This window comes from Amblyraja radiata, chromosome 23 (assembly GCF_010909765.2).
Source record: "Amblyraja radiata isolate CabotCenter1 chromosome 23, sAmbRad1.1.pri, whole genome shotgun sequence".
Classification (NCBI taxonomy): domain Eukaryota; kingdom Metazoa; phylum Chordata; class Chondrichthyes; order Rajiformes; family Rajidae; genus Amblyraja; species Amblyraja radiata.
Window position 1 is genome coordinate 18,344,005 of NC_045978.1, and position 21,211 is coordinate 18,365,215.

Below are 21,211 nucleotides of genomic sequence, written 5' to 3' on the forward strand. Positions count from 1 at the left end.
ACTATCTCATTGTTCCAAATGAAGGGACATTATGAATCCTGTAACAAGGGAATAGTAAGATCAGATCCAGATTCTGGACAACAAAATTCACCAAAATAATATGTAAGTCAAAAAGTTCAATGCCTTGCATGGCATCGAAGTACACCTCATGAGCCTGTAAAGTTCACCATGGATGTTGCATGAAATGCCCTGCTGCATGTTTTTCTGATAGAATTCAGTAGTCTCATCCAACGAAATACCATCTTAAAATGCATCTGGCTCCGAATCTATCTTTTCAATATAATAGCTATCAGATAAAGCATTAGGTAATCTACTTTTATCTGGCAGGCCAATCCAACCTAGCAGCCTTTTAATCAAATCCCTTAATTCTTTCTCTCTAAAAATGTATCAATTTTTTAAATAAACCTCTTTAATCTGCAATGTCCGATGCACTTTTCTGGTAAATTAATTCGCTATTCCCTTTTGGAAATAAATCATTCTTTTAATTTTTCTTAGTTGTTCCATCCTAGCATGTGACCATTTCATTCTTTGCTGCATTGAATAATTTGCCTTAATCAGCCATTAATTATCAATATGTAAATTATGATCTTTTTTCTGCTCAATTCCCATGACTAGTGCATTGGGAAATTGTTTGCTTTCTAATAGATAATGTTGAAAATTAGAGAAATGTCTGAAACTAGAGCAGTTGTTCGCCGTGTTTGTCCATGAATATCCCAGTTACTCATACTCAATAAGACACATACACCTGCCTCCCTCCATAAACATCCACAGACCTGTTTGTTTGAGCAGCTGAGACTGTCTAGGGAATTCCTATCAATGACCAGTCATTCTACATCAGGGACACCTAGTGTACAACGTGGTTTTTTTATCCTTAAAGTATTATTCGTCAGCATCACAGATTGCCAGCAACATTTGCCACCTACCCCAAGATTGCCATGAACTGCATATTAGGAACCATTGAAGTGGATTATTCGCAGTGAGGAAAAACAGTGCATTTATAATACAGCTTTTGCAACTTAAATTCAAGAAGGTCCCATAAAATATTTTTGAAGTAGAATAACACCACTGTGGTAATCTTACTAGCTTGCACTGTGCATCAAAATTGCATTTTATTACATTCAATTCTATTTGCAATGAATGGTAGGTAAAGACAACTATATCATCAGCATTCTACTTCAGATATTTTGCTCTGAACTACAACAGTAGTATTTGAAGTAATATGTTAGCATGGATTGAGAACTGATCAACAAGCAGAAAACAAAGTGCAGGAACAAATGGATACTTTTTGATTGATAGCTGAGGTGCCTTGGATCAAAGTCTGGAGTTCAGCAACTGTAATATATATCAAAGTCTTGGATGAGCAAATTTAAGTCTGCTAATAATATAAAGTTTGGTGATATTTTAAAATGTTAATAGACATAAAATGCTGGAGTAACTCAGTGGGTCAGGCAGCATCTCTGGTAAAAATGAATAGGAGACATTTCAGGTCGAGATCCTTCTTCAGACTGAGAGTTAATGCTGAGTAGGTTAACCAAAAATGTGTTCTGAAAGTGGAGGCAAAATCAAAGATAAAATAAAGTATAGAGGCGACCAGCAGTGACTAAACCAATGGAGCTGTTGTTATACAATGCAGCAAATTGATAATACAGTCATGTCAGTCAGAGCTTTTACACAGTACCTATCTGTAAAGAAGATTTGTGGCTACCCAAACTCTGGAACACATGACATAAAAAGAGTAGCACTTTTATCAAATGAAACCCAAACTAAAAACTACCAAATACCTCTGCAAACTGTAGGAACTGCGGATCCTGGTTTACAACAAACGACACAAAGTACCTCGGCAAACTCCTGTGGACATCAGCTGCCAGGAACTTGTCGATTACAAATGCTAAATCAGAGAAATTAAACCTTTGAGGTTCAGGGCCACTAAGAACAATTAGCCGTGGAGTAACACATTGTGCATTATTTGGTGTTACATGATGTCATCTTTACAGTAACTTTTATGATCTACTCAAAATGACAAAAGATTTATAAGGTTTCCCTTGGGAACTTTTATAAGTGTAACTGAGGCTCACTCACACTTTATGGAGAACTGTTAACAAGATGCTATCTCTATTTTCAGTGTCTGTATTCTAGGGAACAGGACATTGTCACAGAGTGATTTTGATATTTGTGCCAAAGTGATCACTGTGGCCAATAAGACCGTGACCACCAAACTTTGGCGACTCTTCTGCACGTCTGATTTGCTGAATGCAACATGTGATGAATACTTTATGAACAATAACGTCACTGAAGTACAAGGGATCCCAGGAGTCGCCAGTGGACTTATAGCAGGTAATTGGCAGTTCAAGGAGCAGTAGAAAGATGAATTAGCGTAAGGATCGTTAGCGCAGGTGGCCAGCGTAAATCAATGGTTTTCAAATTCCTTTCACTTCACGTTGCCCTGTTGGCTTCCTTCCACATCTTTTTTTTTTTCTTTTTTTAATTTCAAAATAGACTTTATTCAAGTAATAAATGCGTGAACCGTGCGAAAAATTCATCCGGAGGCTATACAAATTGTTCAATACAGTTTATACATTTTTCAAATTCCACAAAACTGTCCCGCACCCATGCCACTCATGTGGCCCCCTGGCGTGGGATACCTTCCCTTATTTTGAGGGGCGTCTCCACCATACCGTGCCCCCCATGTCCAGCAGCGGAAGGACCCTAGACTGTGGCCCTCCCCCACCGAGCCGTGGCGTTGGCTGCACCGAGCTTCAGTGAGTCCCTCAGCACGTACTCCTGCAGTCTGCAGCGGGCCAGTCGGCAACATTCCCTGACGTACATCTCGCCCTGCTGGGTGTTGAACAACGCTCGGGCAGACCAAAAAGCGTCTTTCACCGAGTTGATGACCTGGCAATGCAGATCCAGAGATACTCATCATGCACTCTCCATCATGTGCAGAGCCAGCAGGCTATTCAACCTTAGGTTCTTCACAGACTGGCTGAGGCAATGTTCACAAGCTTCAATGGACAGCATGATCAAAAACTCTGCCAATTGGATGCCCCCTCTAACACCAAAAGGTGCTGAGGTCCATTGTAATAAACCCCCAGTTGCTGTTGCTACAAACAGCTAAAGTAGCTCAGCCCAGAATCTGATCCATGTGCCATGAAGCTTACTGGTCATGTCAGACCTTCATCCTCAGCTAACTAGAAGGTGCATAAACAGCCCTGATGGGAATAGAAACATGGCCACGTGCTCCTCCAACTCAAGCACAGTTCCAATCTGTTCCAATGGTCAACCGTTGATTTCACTTTCAAAACAGCCCTAAATAAAATGACATCCTTTCTGACACCGGCAATTGTAAAACCAAACCCTGCCCTACCCAAACATTCATTCAATACATTTGTTTTAATCCTGGAAGCAGCCAACTATAACTGAATGGTCAATATTCCCCTTCTACCTGATGCAATGTATTGAGAAAAGTGAATCCGTTGGTGATTTTTTTGTAAGTTGACTGGGAAATGAAATGGTGTTACCTGAAAGTGCTTTATCTACTGGGGCCAATTGCTGACGTAAATAACAAAATTACAAGGAGAAAATTAAAGCCTAGTGAAAACATTTTTTAGCCAATTGCCATGTCTATGATAAACTCACTTGGGTTGCTCGCAGAGTTTTCTTGTGGGAAAATCAATTCAAAATGAATTATGCTATTTTTCTTATTATAATGAAGCTGTTGAAATCCCAACTCAGTCACGATTAGAATATCTAAATAGTTCTGTGTATGGATCTAAATGTCAACCATTGTACTCTCTTTGAAATCAGTCAGAAAAATAAATGGCATCTGATACTGCCACACCCACCTTGACTTTACACATAATGGAAATGAAAGTCCACTCAAGGGGTGAGATTGTGTGCATGTTTGTGCATGCGTGTGTGTGCATGCATGTGTGTATGTGTGCATGCACATGTGTATGCAATTAGAGATGGTATGGTTCAATATTGGAAAGTGTGAGATGTGTAAGTGAGTGACAATACATGTAAGTGTATGAGTGCATTTGTTGGTAGATCACATTTGTTGCTGTTTGCATTAATCTCACACATACGAGAGGGCATTACGTTTATTCCTAAAGTGGGACTAGGACAGTTCATCATTCCTGGCTAACCGATTGGAACTTTACTTCCTGAGTCTCCAAACATAAAGGATGTTTTTTCTGCTGTCCTCGCCTTCAAACAGGAAGTGGAGGTCAGTCTCTGAGATGCAGAGTGTCAACACATGCAGATGAGCCACTATTCCTCTCAACCGATTGTTCTAAGATATACAATGACTTCCTACATTGGTCAAATTGAGCATTCACCTTAATAAAAGTATAAAGATCACAATTGATACCTCTTAAATCTGTCAATGCTTGGCCAAAGATCAGATGCAAAAATAATGCATTGATACAAATTAGGCAAATAGCACCATGTTACTGAGTGTTTTCATCATTAGAGAATCAGAGAGTCACAGAGAGATACAACACACAAATAGACCATTCAGGCTACCAAGTCCATGCTCACTATCAAACACGCATTTACACTATTCCCCAGAATAATCTCTTTTTGTATTCTCCCATCATTCTGATTAGCTTCTGATTAGTTACACTCCCTTTCAGACTGCCACTCACCTTGACCTGAGGGTGCTTTACAGTGGCCAATTAACCAACCATCACTAATTTATTTGGAATATGGAAGGAAACTGGACCATCTGGGGGAAAATGGGACATTGTCACAGGGAGAATGTACGAACTCCCCATAGACATTCAAGAGGTCAGAATTGAAGCTGAATCTTTAGTTTTCCAAAAGAATGTCTGTGTCTTGAATTTTCAGCTTGTCAAAACAGCAAAATATCATTCAGCTCTGGTCCATGGTTATATTTTCACAGTTTTACCTGTCTCTTCCTGAAGTATACATGGGATGTAAGTAATGGCATGTAAATGTCACAACACTCCAGGGGTGTCCAGGCTTAATTTTCAAAGTGCTTGTTCGTTTCCCTGAGCATGTTCCTACATCCTTGAGCAGGTTTTAAATACCATCCCAGTTGATAGATAGAAATGTATTTTCTCAGCTGGTTGCTCGTGTCCCATTTGACATCAGTGTATAAAACCACATTCCTCGTAGGTCTCTGCATTATAAAAACACTTTGCAACTTTACAGTCACAATTAATAACTTGGGAAGCTAGTTATGATAATCCTGACTTCAATCTGTATTTGACATGATTCTGATTGTGGGATCTTTCTTTTGAATTTTATTTTATTGACATAATTGCTAGATTCAAGTTATTTAGTAAATTAAATCAAGGCTAATGGAAAAAGTAAAAAATGTTGCATAGTATTTAAATATTCTTGCTTTTTGAAAGATCAGAGTAATTCTATCCATAAAATGCAAAATAATATGAAATGGTTCAATGGTCCTTTATTGTCACGTCTACCTGAGGTACAGTGAAATTTGATTTACCATCAGTCATACAACAAAAAGCAACAAGATACATGATTAAATAAAGATTAAACATAGACTTAAACAGCCACCACAGCGGCGTGTGAGAATCCCCAGGGCACACAGCATAAGCGGAGACCCACAGCCATCAGTTCAATGTCCAGGCCACACACACACTCCTTCACCGTGATGTGACCAGAGTTGTACCGACCGCTGTCACTCTCTCTGCAGTCCCTGTCTGCCTGAACAGTCAGAAAGCCGCCCACACTTGCACTAGACTCCGGGATGACCACATAGAGCCATGTCCCCGCAAAGCACCGAGATCACTGCACTCACGACACTCTCTCCGAGTCCTCCCCAGTGCAGGCAGCATGTCCATCTTGTTTTTCAGCGACTTCACATTCCCCACTGTGATGGAAGGCAAATAAAGTACCTTCTTTCCTCCTTTTCTCCCGCGGTTGGGGCAATTGAAACCTCCGCAGTCGGAGCAATCGAACCTCCGGCAGTCGGAGCGATTGAAGCCCCCGCATCGGGGCGATCGATGCTCCCACGATCGGGCAGTCAAAGCTTCTGTGGTTAGAGCTCCTACAGTTGATCGCAAACAAAGGGACCGCCAGCTCCAAGATGGAAGGCCGCAGTGCGGACGGAGATACGATATAGAAAAGGTCGCATCTCCGTTGAGGAAAGAAATTATAAAAGTTTCCCCCAACACCCCACCCCCACATAAAACAAAAACTAAAGATACACTAAAACATACAAGTAAAAACAGACTTAAAACAATAAAAGAAGAAAGGGACGAGACAGGCTATCGGCGATGCTGCCGTGTACGGCGCCACCCGGTGGTGATGGGCACAAAATCCAAATGTACAAATAAGTCCGGAAGAGTCAGAGAGAATTAACTATCCACTGCACTATTTTAAGAGCATGAATTTTGCCACTGGTCAATGGTTATATCATAATAGTAAGATTTCAAAAGGGATAATCAGGACACTTTTCCCATTCCTGTTTACAAATTAGCTCCTGTATTTTTTACATTGTCATAGTGATTCCATTTCAAAAGTGTATTTCACAGAGGCTAATATATTCTAGGATATTCTGAAATGGTGGAAGGTATAATAAATGTAACACTCAAAAGCAATAGATCAGCTGTGCTGCCAGATGGCATGGGAACAAAAAGATAATCCTTCAGTTGACCTAGAAGACATCCACTGCAGGTTCCCTGCCTTTGCTGCAGTTATTCTCGATAGTCAAACAAGTTATTCACCCGATAGTCTGCTGTTATGCACATGCTTCAAGGAAGGTGAATTACAACATACGAGAAATGGGCAAAATTCAATGTGTTTTCAAACACACCCAAAATAAATAAATTATGTCAGAATTCAGTTGTTCATGTCTGCCTGGTTGAAACAAGCTATATTTAACTATCACTGATGATGAAAGCGTATTAAATTTTAAGTCAATTTAAACCAACACACTTGAAGCTTTCAAGGGTAATTTTCTCTCAGGCTCCACTATTCTGCTGCTGGTTATTAATTCAAAAATTGACCTCAATAAATGCTTAAGAAACAGTGCAGCTTCTTCCAGTGTTGCCTGAATTCTATTGGTCACAGCAGGTATCCATATATCAGGGTAAACAAGATATGAATCTCCAATATTTCCAGATCCTTGCAATGAGTCCTATATGATTGACGAAGGTTTTCTTCCATGTTGTATTAACTATGACTTCTGGACAATTCAAAACAAACCTACTGTAAGTACATTTGGGCTGCATAGTGGCGCAGGGGTAGAGTTGCTGTCTTACAGCGCCGGTGACCCGGGTTCGATCCAGACTACGGGTGCTATCTGTATGGAGTTTGTACGTTCTCCCCGTGACCGCGTGGGTTTTTCCAAGATCTTCGGTTTCCTCCCCACACTCAAAAGGCTTGTAGGTTTGTAGATTAATTCACTGATATAATGTGTAATTGTCCCTAGTGTGTGGAGGATATTGTTAATATGGGAGGATCGCTGACTCGGTGGGCCGAAGGGCCTGTTTCTGCGATGCATCTCAAAAGTTAAAACTTATGGGCCTGTCCCACTTGGGAGACCTCCACCGCGACCTCTGGCGACCTTAAACAACTAAAAAAAAATCAAGGCCACAGTGACCTGCGACCTCCTATGACCTTCCTCGACTATGTGTACGACCTCCTATGACTATGTTGAAGACCTCCCTCGACTATGAAGCAGGTCTCCTTCGACCTCCTTCGACTATGTTGAAGACTGGCTTCGACCATGTACCTTTTACTCGATGATGGTCTCTGGCAAATTGGTCCGCGAATGAGCACGACACCCTTCGACCTCAGAGGACGACAACCGAAAACCAACAACGACCAGTGACGAATGTCTACAGCTCAAATGATCAACTGATAAAATGATGTAATGTCTGCATTATTTTCCTAACTAAAAAATGCCTCCCAGCTTTTCCCACAGTAGTGACCATTCATTCATGAATATCATTCCAAACTGGATAGAGTTGCTGCCTACCACCTCTAGCAGCCTGGCTTCAACCCGACCCTGATTAAGCAAATGGTTAATTATTTCAATATATTTTACCTGGTGTTGGCCAATATCTCCCGCATTTAGTTTGGAGCATTGGGTCATCTCGTCAGTGCCACTGGACTCCTGTTACGCCACAATGTCATAGCAAAAGATACGCTAGAAATATTGCAAAATCACTGCACTGTGTTCAGTTCAGCTAACGGCTAGAAGAATGTGATAGAACTGGAGAAGGTGTTCGTCAATCTTACTGGAATTTTCCAGCTCTCACACCATCTCTAGTTCAGATGTAACAGGTGATAACATTTTCATTCAGTAAACGTGGTCAGATGTTCCAAAGATAGCAAAAGGCTATTGTGGGAAATTAATTGAAGTGTATAACGTTCTGAGAGGCTGAGATAAGAAGAAGAATGTGAACAATTTTTCTTGGCAAACAGGTCAATAACAAAGTTACATAGGTTTAAATTAATTTGGTAAAACTATTAGAGGCATGTTGATTATCTTCTTTCTACTCAAGGAGTAATGGGGGGAGAGAATGCACAGTAACGGTGTTGGAGCTGAACCTCTCACCATTTTAAAAACGTACTGAACAAGCATTTGAAGAATGAAAACCTGCAAGAATACAGACTGAGACTGAGTGTGGCATTAACTTAAAGAGCTCTTTTTCAGTTGACACAGACTCTTTTCTGTGCCATTAATGTCAATGCTTCCATCACCAGGGAGGCTTATGATCAATTGGACTGGAGTTCAATCATCAGTCTCAAAAAGACAATTCTAAAAGCAGTCACATGGGTCAGCCCTATCGTTCAGTGGCTGTGACCTGACCAGACTCTTTCCTGACAATGTTCTTGGGTACAGTATTGTTGCCAAAAAAAGCGAGATGAAACTAGTCAAGAGTAGATTAAGTGACAGGGACAAGCTGAATAGGTAATAATTACAGAGTGTGCATTTGACAACATTGTCGCAGCCAGTGAGTTTGAGCCAGACCCAAATTTATTTCTGGACTCAGAGCAAATTTACAAAATTTCTTATAGAAACTTACAAAATTCTTAAGGGGTTGGACAGGCTAGATGCAGGAAGATTATTCCTGATGTTGGGGAAGTCCAGAACTAGGGGTCACAGTTTAAGGATAAGAGGGAAGTCTTTTAGGACCGAGATGAGAAAATCATTTTTTATACAGAGAGTGGTAAATCTGTGGAATTCTCTGCAACAGAAGGTAGTTGAGGCCAGTTCATTGGCTATATTTACGAGGGAGTTAGATGTGGCCCTTGTGGCTAAAGGGATCAGGGGGTATGGAGAGAAGGCAGGGATGGGATACTGAGTTGGATGATCAGCCATGATCATATCGAATGGCGGTGCAGGCTCGAAGGGCCGAATGGCCTACTCCTGCACCTATTTTCTATGTTTCTATGTTTCTAAACAAAGTCAACTTACTTAGATAATGGAGGAAACAGAACTTATGTCAAGAATGACAGCATGCCAACCCAATAGAAGCAGCAGGCTAATTTTACACAATAATTCAGTGAGTGGAGGGCAGTGATACATAAACTTAATTCATAAAATCAATCACAGTCACTTATAACCAAACAGTTGCGAGGTTGGATCGATAGTAATGTTACCCAATCCTGTTCATCTGCAAATAATACATTTACCAAATGCAGCATAACAGTTATTAATAATGAACGCAAGTTGGTGAAGGGATCTAAATTAAGTCGTCTACAGTCGCCACAACCAGAATCGCTATTTAAAATGTAAACAGTGGTGGCTTTAACTGATAAAATGATATTATTTATCATTTAGATCAAAAAGTTTCCTGTTGGTCCTAGTTTCAATGTCTTTCACCTTGGTTCCTCTGGGCTTACAAATACAGCAAAGTCATAAGCTACTTTGCAACAGATGTTCATTTTTTGGCAAGCCACCAGAAATCTGGATATGACATATTTAATCATTTTTATTGCATTCATTTGCCATTGAGATTAAACCTTCAGCAGTGTGAGGACATTAACTCAGGTTTCAATGGTTGACTGTGCCAATATGTGCATCACCTTAATTTTGTTTCAGAGCTTATGTGCGAGTCGAAAAATTAAAGAGTGATTAGCTGGCGTGTTCAGACAAAAATAGTGACTGAATGATTCCAATTTTGAAGCCTTCAGTCAATTTGATTAACTCCATGTGACACAGGCTCTAAGAACATCATCTAAGTTGCTTAAAACTTATGCACCAGAACACCTGCATCTCACTGCCTCCCTCTACCCCGTCCAACTCCAATCACTACACCCAGCTTATATGAATCAGTACAATCATCACAGTGACACATACTTGAGGATGTGAATATTGCTCATATGTCCCATTAAAACTAAATAAATGTGATCCAGATAACTATCGAACCAGTTTTGGCCTAATTGGTGAAAACTGGTATTAGCAGTCCAATTGTGACTTCTCTTCAATAGACTTTCCCTGATGCCAATATTGTGTTCCAAGATAATTATTCACCTCTATAACCCATCATAATATAGGCAAGACTGTTAGAGAACTGAGAGAAGCTTTACTCAAGCGAACATTGGTTGAGTATTGTGTTCAATGTGCCCATGTCGACCAAGATGCCACATATACAGTAGTCCCACCTGCCTGCGTTTGGCCCATATCCCTCTAAACCTTTCCCATCCATGTAGCACTTCTTGTATCTTTCTGCTGCCTTTTAATACATCCTTCAGTGCCTCTATTTCCTTCTACTAATACAATAAATAGAACTGTTCATAATCATCCGAGTATGGTCACATCAAAATATGTTTAACAGAACTTCAATTCTCTTTCTCTGGGGGAAAACCCAGCCTGCAAGTTGCTTTTGTAATGGCCTTATTCTCTTCGAGTCATAGCTATGGTCATACAGCATGGAAACAGGCCCATTGGCTCAACAGAAGTTATGTTAAACATATTTTGACTGGACCATTCTTGCAGAATAATCAGCAGTTCTATTTGTTTTATTGGGGCATCTTAGTTGGCATGGGCAAATTGGGCTGAAGGGCCTGTATAACTATGACTCTATGACCTAATATAGGTCTTTCAAATTGTGAAAGTAAATGGAGAGAATGTCTCCATTTGTTAGGTAGATCTTGAATTTATAATATAATAGAGCCAGCAACAAATCAGGTTGTGAATTCAGAAAGTTTATTTTACCCAGATAGTAGTGAGAATGTAGAACCTCCCCTAACGTTATAATGGATCATAAACAGTAGCATTGGGTAGGGACCTGTTTCTACAGTTAATGCAATATACTGGTATTGTTACCCATTGGAAAGTTTATTAATCTGCCAATGATGTTACATATTATGTTCTAAGTTACTCGTGGATATGCAATTTAAGCTAATACTTTCCAAACATAAAAAATTACAGATAAATCTACATATGTTTTCTACTGTGTGGCGGGTCCCGCACAGAAGGATAAACGATCCCTGAACATTGTGCAAACCAATTCATGAAGCCTTTATTGATTTTTTTTAGCAGAATATTTTCAGCAGATTCAATTTAAAACATTGTAGATTTTTGTTTGTCTCATGTAACTAGTGGAATGTTTTGAATCTCCTGAACTAAGACCATCTTATGAGTACAGGACAATTTTTGAAATTGATGTATTGAGTACCATGGTTTCTTCCACAGTGTTATAACTGTTTGATCCGATGGAGCACTCTGAGCAGTCATTATTGATGACTGCAAATGTAGGTGGGTTAATGTCCTGTCTAAAGCTGTGATCTGCCATCAGGGAAAGAAGATGGTGGAAAGGAAGTTGTGAGGGAGATTCAGGTCATTAAAAAATATGAATACTTTCTAACTTGACCCAAAATGACATGACAGACAAACATAATGGGCTTATTAACATCACTATGATCGAGAAAAGAATAATCCTGCTGAAACGGTTTTGTATGAAGATAATCCAGTACATTTACCCCTTTAATTTTTCTTTGTTCCAGAGAATTTGTGGTCGAATTATCTGACTAAAGGTGTGTTTGTGGAGCATAGTGAACTGCCTTCTGTCCCCGTCACCTCCAGGAAAGTTGACTTGGAGCAACCTTATGTTTTCACTGACATTTCATCATTTTTCACACTGCTGGTCGGCATCTACTTCCCTTCAGTAACAGGTAAGAAGTATTTTTATGCGGAGATCGTGTAAATGGACTGAGGTCCAATTCTGTTTGGGTTGAACTTACACCAAAGACATGGTTCTGATATATTTTTTAATCATGTTTAGCCACAGGTGAAGTGTTAAAAGACTGGAAGGTGGCTAATATTGTGATGGTTATTCACTTATGGTTTCATTGTACTTACATATTCTATGATTCGCCAGGATACAAAGTTTTTAACTGTATCTCATTACATGTAATAATAATGGAAAAAAGCCTGGGAACTACAGACCTGTGAACCTTACATCAGTGGTTGGTAAGTTATTGGAGGGGATTCTGAGGGACAGGATCTATCAGTATTTGGAAAGGCAAGGAATGGTTAGGGTAATCAGCATGGCTTTGTTTGTGGGAAATCATGTCTTGCCAATTTGATTGAATATTTTCTGAAATGGTGACCAAGACGATTGATAATGGCAAAGCTGTACATATTGTCCACATGGTCTTTAGAAAACATGTTGTAAAGGTAGGCTGGTCTGGAAGGTTAGATCTGGATGAGAGCTCAGGCAAACTGGGATGCAACAATTGGCTTGAAGGTTGGAAAGAGAAGGTGGTGATAGAGAATTGTTTTTTAGACTGGAGGCCTATAACAATAACAATTTTGCAGATGGCTTTAAATTTGGTGATATGGTGGACACTGCAAAAGGTTATCAAGGATTACATCAACTCAGCAAATATGCAAGGAAAATTAGATAGAGATTAATTCAGAAAAATACATTTGGTTTGATAAGCCAGTTGAAAAAATATGCAACAAATGGTAGTGCACAGGGGAGAATTGATGAACAGAAAGATCTATTAGTGCAGATATATAGTTTGCATGAAAGTAGCAACACAGATGGACAGGGTGGTGAAGAAGATGTTTGGTGTGCTTGCCTTCATTGGTGGGGATGTTGAGTACAGGAATCGGGACGTGATCTTACAGCTGTACAAGATGTTGGTAAAACCACATTTTGAGTACTGTGTACACTTCGTCAACCTACTATTGGAGCAGAATAACGATAGGGTGCAAAAAGGAATTAAAGGATGTTACTTGATCTGTAGGGTTTGAGTTATAAGGAGACGTTGGAAAATCTGAGTCTCTTTTCCATGGGTAGGAGGCTGCAGGGTGACTTGATAAATGTATACAAAATCAGGATGGGCTTAGATAAGGGGAATAGCCACAGTTTTTTTCTCTGGTCAGGGGAGTCTAAAACTCGAGGGCATTGATTTAAGGTGAGAGGGGAAAGATTTAAAACAGACCAATTTTTTTCACACAGAGGGCGAATGTTTACATGGAATGAGCTGTCAGAACAAGTGATCAAGGCGGGTACAATTAAATATTTAAAAAACAGGTACATGGATAAGAAAGATTAAGGTGGCACAGTAGCCTTATAGCGCAGAGACCCAGGTTCGATTCTGACTATGGGTGCTGTCTGTATGGAATTTGCACATGGATTTTCTCCGGGTGTTCATGTTTTGATACGATACAATATGATCATTCTAAAGATGTGCAGTTAATAGAAGCAAAAACTAAAATCTTAGTTGAAGGTGCAACTTTTCACCACATAAAATCTATTCTACCTACTTTGCAAATAATAGTTGTTCATAATCGTGTTGCTGCCAATCTTTAAACCATTTTATCAGTTCCAATTAATCAGAGATCCGAAGTGACCTTTCCCAATAAATTATTGTCTGTCTATCACCTATCAATAACTAAAGGCAATTTAACAAAAGCCACAATAAGTTTATAGCCTATCAATATAAGCTAATATTTTATCTCAATGTCACAAGCATTATTCTAAAAATGAGCTGTCAAATGTGTTAGTTAAGTTTAGTTTGGTTTAGAGATACAGCGCGGAAACAGGCCCTTTGGCCCACTGAGTCTGCGCCAACCAGGGATCCCCGCACATTAACACTATCCTACACACACTTGGGACAATTTGCAATTTTACCAAGCCAAGAGCATGTACCAACTCCGTACAAACAGCACCCACAGTCAGAATCAAACCCGGGTCTCTGGCGCTGTAAGGCAGCAACTCTACCACTGCGCCACCGTGCTGCCCTTATATGTTGTTCTTAGATTTTGTTTATAAAGTATTCTCTGCTGTGTTTTACGGATTAGTGCAATTAATATCACTATTCAACATATCAATTTTCGAATCAGATTTCTACTTGCAAGAAATTAACTACTTAAACTGCAATTTATTTTCAACAGACAATTTCAATTCTATTAAGTTGCCATCAAGCCTGGGAACAGCTGTAGTAACTATATTATGTTCAGACAACTTCTGACCCATGAAATTGCATTTTGGATCCACACTGATGCTTGAAATTATTCATCCTAACTCGTCTCCAAAAGATCTGAGATTCAGTTTTACAGGTTATTGCTACACTCTCAAATATTATTGGCCAACCTTTCAGTCCCGCATGCCTGTGCTGGCATTTTAGCATATTTCTCCAATGAACTAGATACTCCATTTCTACCTGCAGTTCAAGAAATGTTATCACTTCTTGTATTCATCCATATTTGAATATTGCTATGAATTCTGCTTCACCTTTGCTTAGAATATATTTCTGATCACAACATGTGCTGCATAAAGCAAAGTGACTTATGATGCCTCGGGTATTTTTGCCAATTACTTTAAACCATGGCTGCTGGTTACTGACCGTTCTGCTAGTGGAATATTTCTATTTACTCCTGATAACATTTATTGGGTTTTGTTTCAGTCTCTATGAGAAGTTTGCCTTTTTTCATCAATATTTCTCCATTGTGGCCACTGACCCATGACAGTTACATTTTATTTGGTATCAACACCTCATCCAGACAATTATTTGGATGTGAATGGTCAACACAGTATCTGATTCATTAGAACATAATTGACACTGATTCTTCATCATGCAATATGTCCACACACCAATCAGCTTTCACTTAGGAATGTTTGAATAACATTTTAAAAAAATAACACTGACAACTTTTGCCAGTCTTAGTCCTGAAATGTCCTTAATGTCATAGAGCTTGTTCATAATTTCATATGTTCTAGGAGCAGAATAAGGCCATTTGACCCATCAAGTCTACTCCACCGTTCACTCATGTCTGATCTATCTTTCCCTCTCAACCCCACTTTCCTGCCTTCACCCCATGACCCCTGACACTCTAATGCCCCTGTCCCACTTAGGAAACCTGAACGGTTCCCAGAGGTTGCAGGTGGTTGCCGGAGGTTGCAGGTAGTGGAAGCAGGTAGGGAGACTGACAAAAACCTCTGGGAACCGCACGGAAACCTTGGGTGGGGCGCAAAGTCTCCAGAGGTTTCCGTTCAGGTTTCCTAAGTGGGACAGGGGCATTACTAATCAAGAATCTGTTAATCTCCGCCTTTAAAATATCTATTGACTTGGCCTCCACAACTGTCTGTGGCAATACATTGCACAGATTCACCACACTCTGACTAAAGACATTCCTTCTTATCTCCTTTCTAAAGGTACTCCATTTTATTCTGAGGCTATTGCCTCTGGTCATTAACACTCCCACTAGTGGAAACATCCTCTCCACATTCACCTATCCAGGCCTTTCAGGCCAGGTCATGTCATATATATGGGGTCATATTTTCATACTAATTGCATCCGCTGCAAATAAAACAAATACTTTGTTGACATTCAAATATAAAACCAAGAAAATTCTCTGCTGTGGGAGAATTTTTGAGAAGATTACAGTTTAATCTGAGCCCACCTGGTTGGTTAAAAGATTTTGAAGAACAGAGTCTGGGCCCATGTTAAATCTTCAAGCAATCTATGAAGGAAATCAACTGAACATTCACCACATTGCATTGGTTAAGGCTCACCATATGATGTACAGTATAACATCTAAACTGCAAATATCCTTAATTGATTGAAAAAGCAAAGACCAAGTGTTATAAAAGACACTATGTAGGTGCAGCCTTTGTTTCTTTTCTAATGAGGAGAGAAAGAAAGTTAGTTCTTTTTCACATATTATTACTAATTTAGATGAGGTCCAGGCAAAGTGAATGTTGAATGAGAAAAATGAGAGGATAGCCATATTAATTTTATGACAATATTTTTGAATTCATATGAAATTGTTATTTTTGAATTTACATAGAATGTATCCCCTTCAATATGAAGAATGCCAGTCCTGTTGGCTAAAGTGCAATCCCACATAGTTACTGCTACGGTTTAATTCTCAGCCACGAACAGCAAAGGTGAATTTCTTCCACTCCCATTCAGCATTGACAAAAAAGGACACTCTCTCCACAACTCAATGAAAGCCTGAAAACATCATAATAGAGATTTTGTCAACCGGTTAATTTTAGTCAAAAGTGAAGGATTTTACTGATTATTTTCCATAATTTGTAACTATGTATGGCCTTCAAAATAGTAAGATGTAACAAGGTCACATGAGTAATATCAAACAAAATTTGACATAAGCGGTGTAAAATATTAAGATGGGTGACTAAAAGCTGAGTCAAAGAGATTTCAATGAGTTCTAAAGGAAGGGAGAGAGAATGGATTCAGAAAGAACTCAAGAGGTTTGGACAATGAATTCACAGCCTCCAACAGTGGAGTATGAACGTCAAGCATGTGTAAGATACCAGATTTGGAAGTGTACAGAGATTTTATAGGAATACACAGCATGGAGAAAGTTATAGACAGCTTGGTCTCTTGTTAACCCTGCATTACTATAGCTTCGACATTGAGGAAAACAGCGGATGAACCTTGCATGCCTGACAAGCCAGTCAAAGTGAAGGATTTACTACAGTGGTTGGTATAATGGCACCACCTACTGAAGCACCAGAGACTTGCTGCACAAAGCAACAGTCCACACTCACAACCATGACCTTTGGTAGCTTTGATTAGTGGTCATTATCTGTGTAAAAGCAGATAGCAGAGAGCATATTGTGCTAACATAGAGGGATGTTAAAGAAGAACGTCACAGTTGAGAAAGAGGAAAAATAATTTGGAACATGACTATGTATTACACAAGTCAATGGAATTTATGGTATGGTAAATCGTATCCACAATCCTGGAATGGTGGAGAATCAATGTTCATCTAAATTCACAGGTAATTGAGTAAATAGCACTAAAGACATTGGTTTCATAGGAAGGAGGCGTGCAGTGAAAATATTATTACCAATTTTACATCGACCTTGATAAAGAACATTATGAATAATATTGCACAGGATGAATTAATGAAGAACTCACAAATAAGAATTCGAATGATTTAAAACTTAGCAGAGATTATTCAGGGTCAAGGATCGCATCTTCGGAGAAAATGCTGTGATGGAACTAAAGTCTCTTAAGTACACACATTGTGATGTTACCTGAAACAATTAACAAATTAAATTAAAATAAAAAATAACCAATCACTTATCCATTACATTAGTTTAAAGGTTTAAAGATTCAAAGGTAAATGTTACTTTTACCAGCTGAGCAGTCACTGCACATGCAACAAAAACTAAAATTGACCTCAATCTCCTACGATCCCAATAAGATCAGTGGCTGCGGCGTACAGAACAAAAAACAATAAATATGCTCAAAAAACTGACTAATACTAAAGCCTCATTCACCAAAATGATTTGTAATTATTTTTGAAGGAGTTGGCACATTGCATGAAAAACAAACAATTATTATATGAAGGTATCATATTGCCACGAGATCCCTTAAAACATGAAGCCTGCTGAAATCACAGTAATGCGTAAATCCTAGTGCTGGAATGGGGGTGGTTTTAAATTCTAGAGTATCTACGATTGCAGTTAATTTCCAATACATTTTCTGATGTGGGACTGAAGGCATTCTGAGTGCATTGTGTTCATTTAGCTGCAGGCTTCCATCAATTAGAAAACCAGCAGGCTAATGCGCATTTATTAAGCATTCATTAATCATTTGGATAAGTAACCCAAGGTCACACCATTCAGTGGTTCACATTTATAACCATATAAACCTACATGTTTGTTCGCTCTAAACTTTAAGTGAGAATAAAACAATATGCAAAGTGATTTACAATGTAAAAGTTGGGAGTCCAATCGCCTCCAATTTGTGAATATATTTGTGCAGTTTAGCACAAAACTCCTTCATGCCTACCTCCATAAATGAGTCAAGAGGTAGTGGAGAGTGAGAGCAAAAGTGATGCTGATGCCAAGGTTGGGTCTTCCATGACCATGTTGAATGGTGCATGGAACATAGAACATAGAACAGTACAGCACAATATCTGTGCCGAACATGATGCAGAGATCAACTCTTATCTGTCTGCACATAATCCATGCATATCCATATGCCTATCCAAAAGCCTCTTAAATGCAATTTTGGTATCTGCCTCAATCCCCACCCCCGGTAGCGTGTTCCAGGCACTCACCACAGTCTGTGTAAAAAAATCTCCTTTAAACTTTGGTCCTCTCATCTGAAAGCTATTCCCTCTAGTATTTGATTTTACCATCTTGGGAAAAAGATTCTGACTGTTTACCCTAAGAAGGAACTTGAAGCTCTCAACCATTTCCACATCCACACCATTAATGCTGATTGAAGCATACAGCACACCATGCTTTCTGAAGTCAATAACTAGAGGGGTTGTCACCTATCCTTACTGATTGAGGACTGTGGATTAGAACATCAATGGCAGAGGAGGGAGCTGATTCCTAAATCCAGGCATTTGGAGATGAGTTTGAATTGGATTATGGTGTTGAAGGCAGAGCTATTGTTGATAAATACATGTCTAACACAGGAGTCCTTGTTGTTTGGGTGTTTCAGAGATGAATTTAGGGCCAAGGAGGTGGACCTGTTGCGACTGTAAGCAAACTGCAATTATTTAAGGCTGGCTGGGAGGCTGAAGTTAATGTGCATCATCACCAGTCTCTTGAACCACTTCATGATGGTGGATTCCAGAGCCACTGGGCAGGAGTCAATAAGGCATGCTACCTTACTTTTCAAAAGATATCTGAATACCATTGCCGGCTGATCCACACAGGTCCCACAAGGCATTATTCTTAGAAATGTACAATATTTAAACACAGACTCAGTCACTGGTTCCATGTTCAGGAAAGTGATGCTCCAAATTGAAGAAGGGTCTCGACCCGAAACGTTCCCTATTTCCTTCGTTCCATAGATGCTGCCTCACCCGTTGAGTTTCTCCAGCATTTTTGTCTACCCCCAACTTGGGATGATTTGGAAGTAATTTTGTCACAACATTTTTCTGGTAAGAAGTGAAATTATCAGGCTTATTGGAAGCGGAAAAAGGTGATATTTTGTAAATATTAGATTTTAAGGCAAAGCACCCTCACATTTCTTTAATAAAATCACATTGAAGTAATAGGCAATTAAATTGTTATTGGAGTGAGTGTGAAATTGTTGCTCTGTAGATTGTTTATGGCCAGTAATTTACTATGTGTTTTCATGGTCATTAGGCACATCACTCCAACATGGAAATGCCCTTAACCTTCAATATTGCCCTCAGAAAGAATTCTCAAAAAAGCGTTAGCAAGAATCTCTAAAGTTTTCAATTGGAAGGTTGTATCCACAATTTCACAAAACTTGTGGATACAAGGAACTGCAGGTGCTGGTTTACAAATAAAAGACACAAAATGTTAGAATAACTCAATGGGTCAGGCAGCATCCCTGCCAAACACGGATAGGTGACATTTCAAGTTGGAATCATTCTTCAGCACTTTCTACCTTTTTCCACAAAAGTTGTGATGAGTTATCAGGAGCGTTCCTCGTTTTATTGTGTTAATTAGAAAGACCTATTGACATTTGCTATTGTTTTGTACAATGCGATAAATAAGTTTACTGAGTGAAACCTGCTGTTTAGTGAGATCACTAACTGGGAAACAAAGCAGGTTAGTAATTCTATCTAGCCGCCTGTTATTCAAAGATGCAAATATATTTCAGATATCCTGTTCAGATCTCAAGAGAATGCTGTATTTACACCAGTGTCCATCTGCCTTGAGGTTATCTATTGGGCTGTATGACCATTCTTAAAACGTAATTTAACCAATTCATCTCAGAAGTAGTTAGAACCACTTTATTCTTAATTTTAACCAAAACAGTTTGAATTATAGTAACTGTTTTTATTCATCTCTGTTTATACAACAAGGATCTCCTTAACTGTGGTGATAAATTAGTAATCAGTCAATTTATGGAAAGCTTTGTGTAAATAGAGTTTTATTTTTAAACACTTTTTATATTGCTCGATTTTTCTTCCTTTAGTAATATTCCACTCAATGGAGAGTTTGTTAATACAGCCTCCAAGCTAATTAGAACTTGAAGAACTTTGGTTTTAGACACAAGGCTCGTGTCACTGGCATTGTGTAATCCCTGTAACCTATTCTTATTTCTTTTAGGAATCATGGCTGGTTCAAATCGTTCCGGAGATCTTAGGGATGCCCAGAGGTCTATTCCAATTGGTACCATCATGGCGATTGCAACAACTTCTGCAGTCTGTATCCTTTTCTCTCTTACAGTTTAACGTAGCCAACCTGCTCCCTATAATTTGATCATCTTTACTGCTGCAAAGTGGAGAACATTAAATTTATCTCACGTGGTTATTAATCATAATTGCTGACAAGCCAAAAAAATAATTAAAAGTGTGGCTGGAGGCTGTTTAATGCTGGTAACATTAAATTAAATTAGTGGGATATACAGTATGAGAAAATACATCAGAAACACTTTATTTCACTCACTCAATATAAAACCTAAACTTTCTTCTGCTGCTCTCTGATAAGCAGAATAAAAGTATTTGAAATATCTGTGAATGCTAATGATCTTTCATTAAAATGAATAGGTCTCCAAAATGGAAATACAAAGGACTGCAGATGCTAGAATTTTGAGCAAAAAAACCAAAGTGCTGAAGGACCTCAGCGGGTCAGGCAGCATCTGTGAAGACAAGAATTCTGGTCAGTCCCTTTCTGCAGATTGATGGCATTTTTCACCAAAATGGCTTTGGACCACCAATACACTTCTCCACAACCTCGTGTAGAAATGCTGCAAATTGCTGGCTACAGTGGTGCAAATATTACTGTTAATGGTGTGTGAAAGCAAAAGATCACATTAATGGATATGTGGGACGACA

The 21,211-nt window shown here is 39.1% G+C and overlaps 1 protein-coding gene across 1 annotated transcript in view; it reads left to right on the forward strand.

Annotated features, from left to right (window-relative positions):
• The window catches only part of slc12a5 (solute carrier family 12 member 5), a 316,555-nt gene that overhangs the window by 249,003 nt on the left and 46,341 nt on the right, over positions 1-21,211 (forward strand). The window contains exons 8-10 of the mRNA XM_033041637.1: positions 2,123-2,334; positions 11,956-12,123; positions 20,484-20,582. Coding sequence (XP_032897528.1) covers positions 2,123-2,334; positions 11,956-12,123; positions 20,484-20,582 — 479 coding nt within the window. The remainder of the gene's footprint in view (positions 1-2,122; positions 2,335-11,955; positions 12,124-20,483; positions 20,583-21,211) is intronic.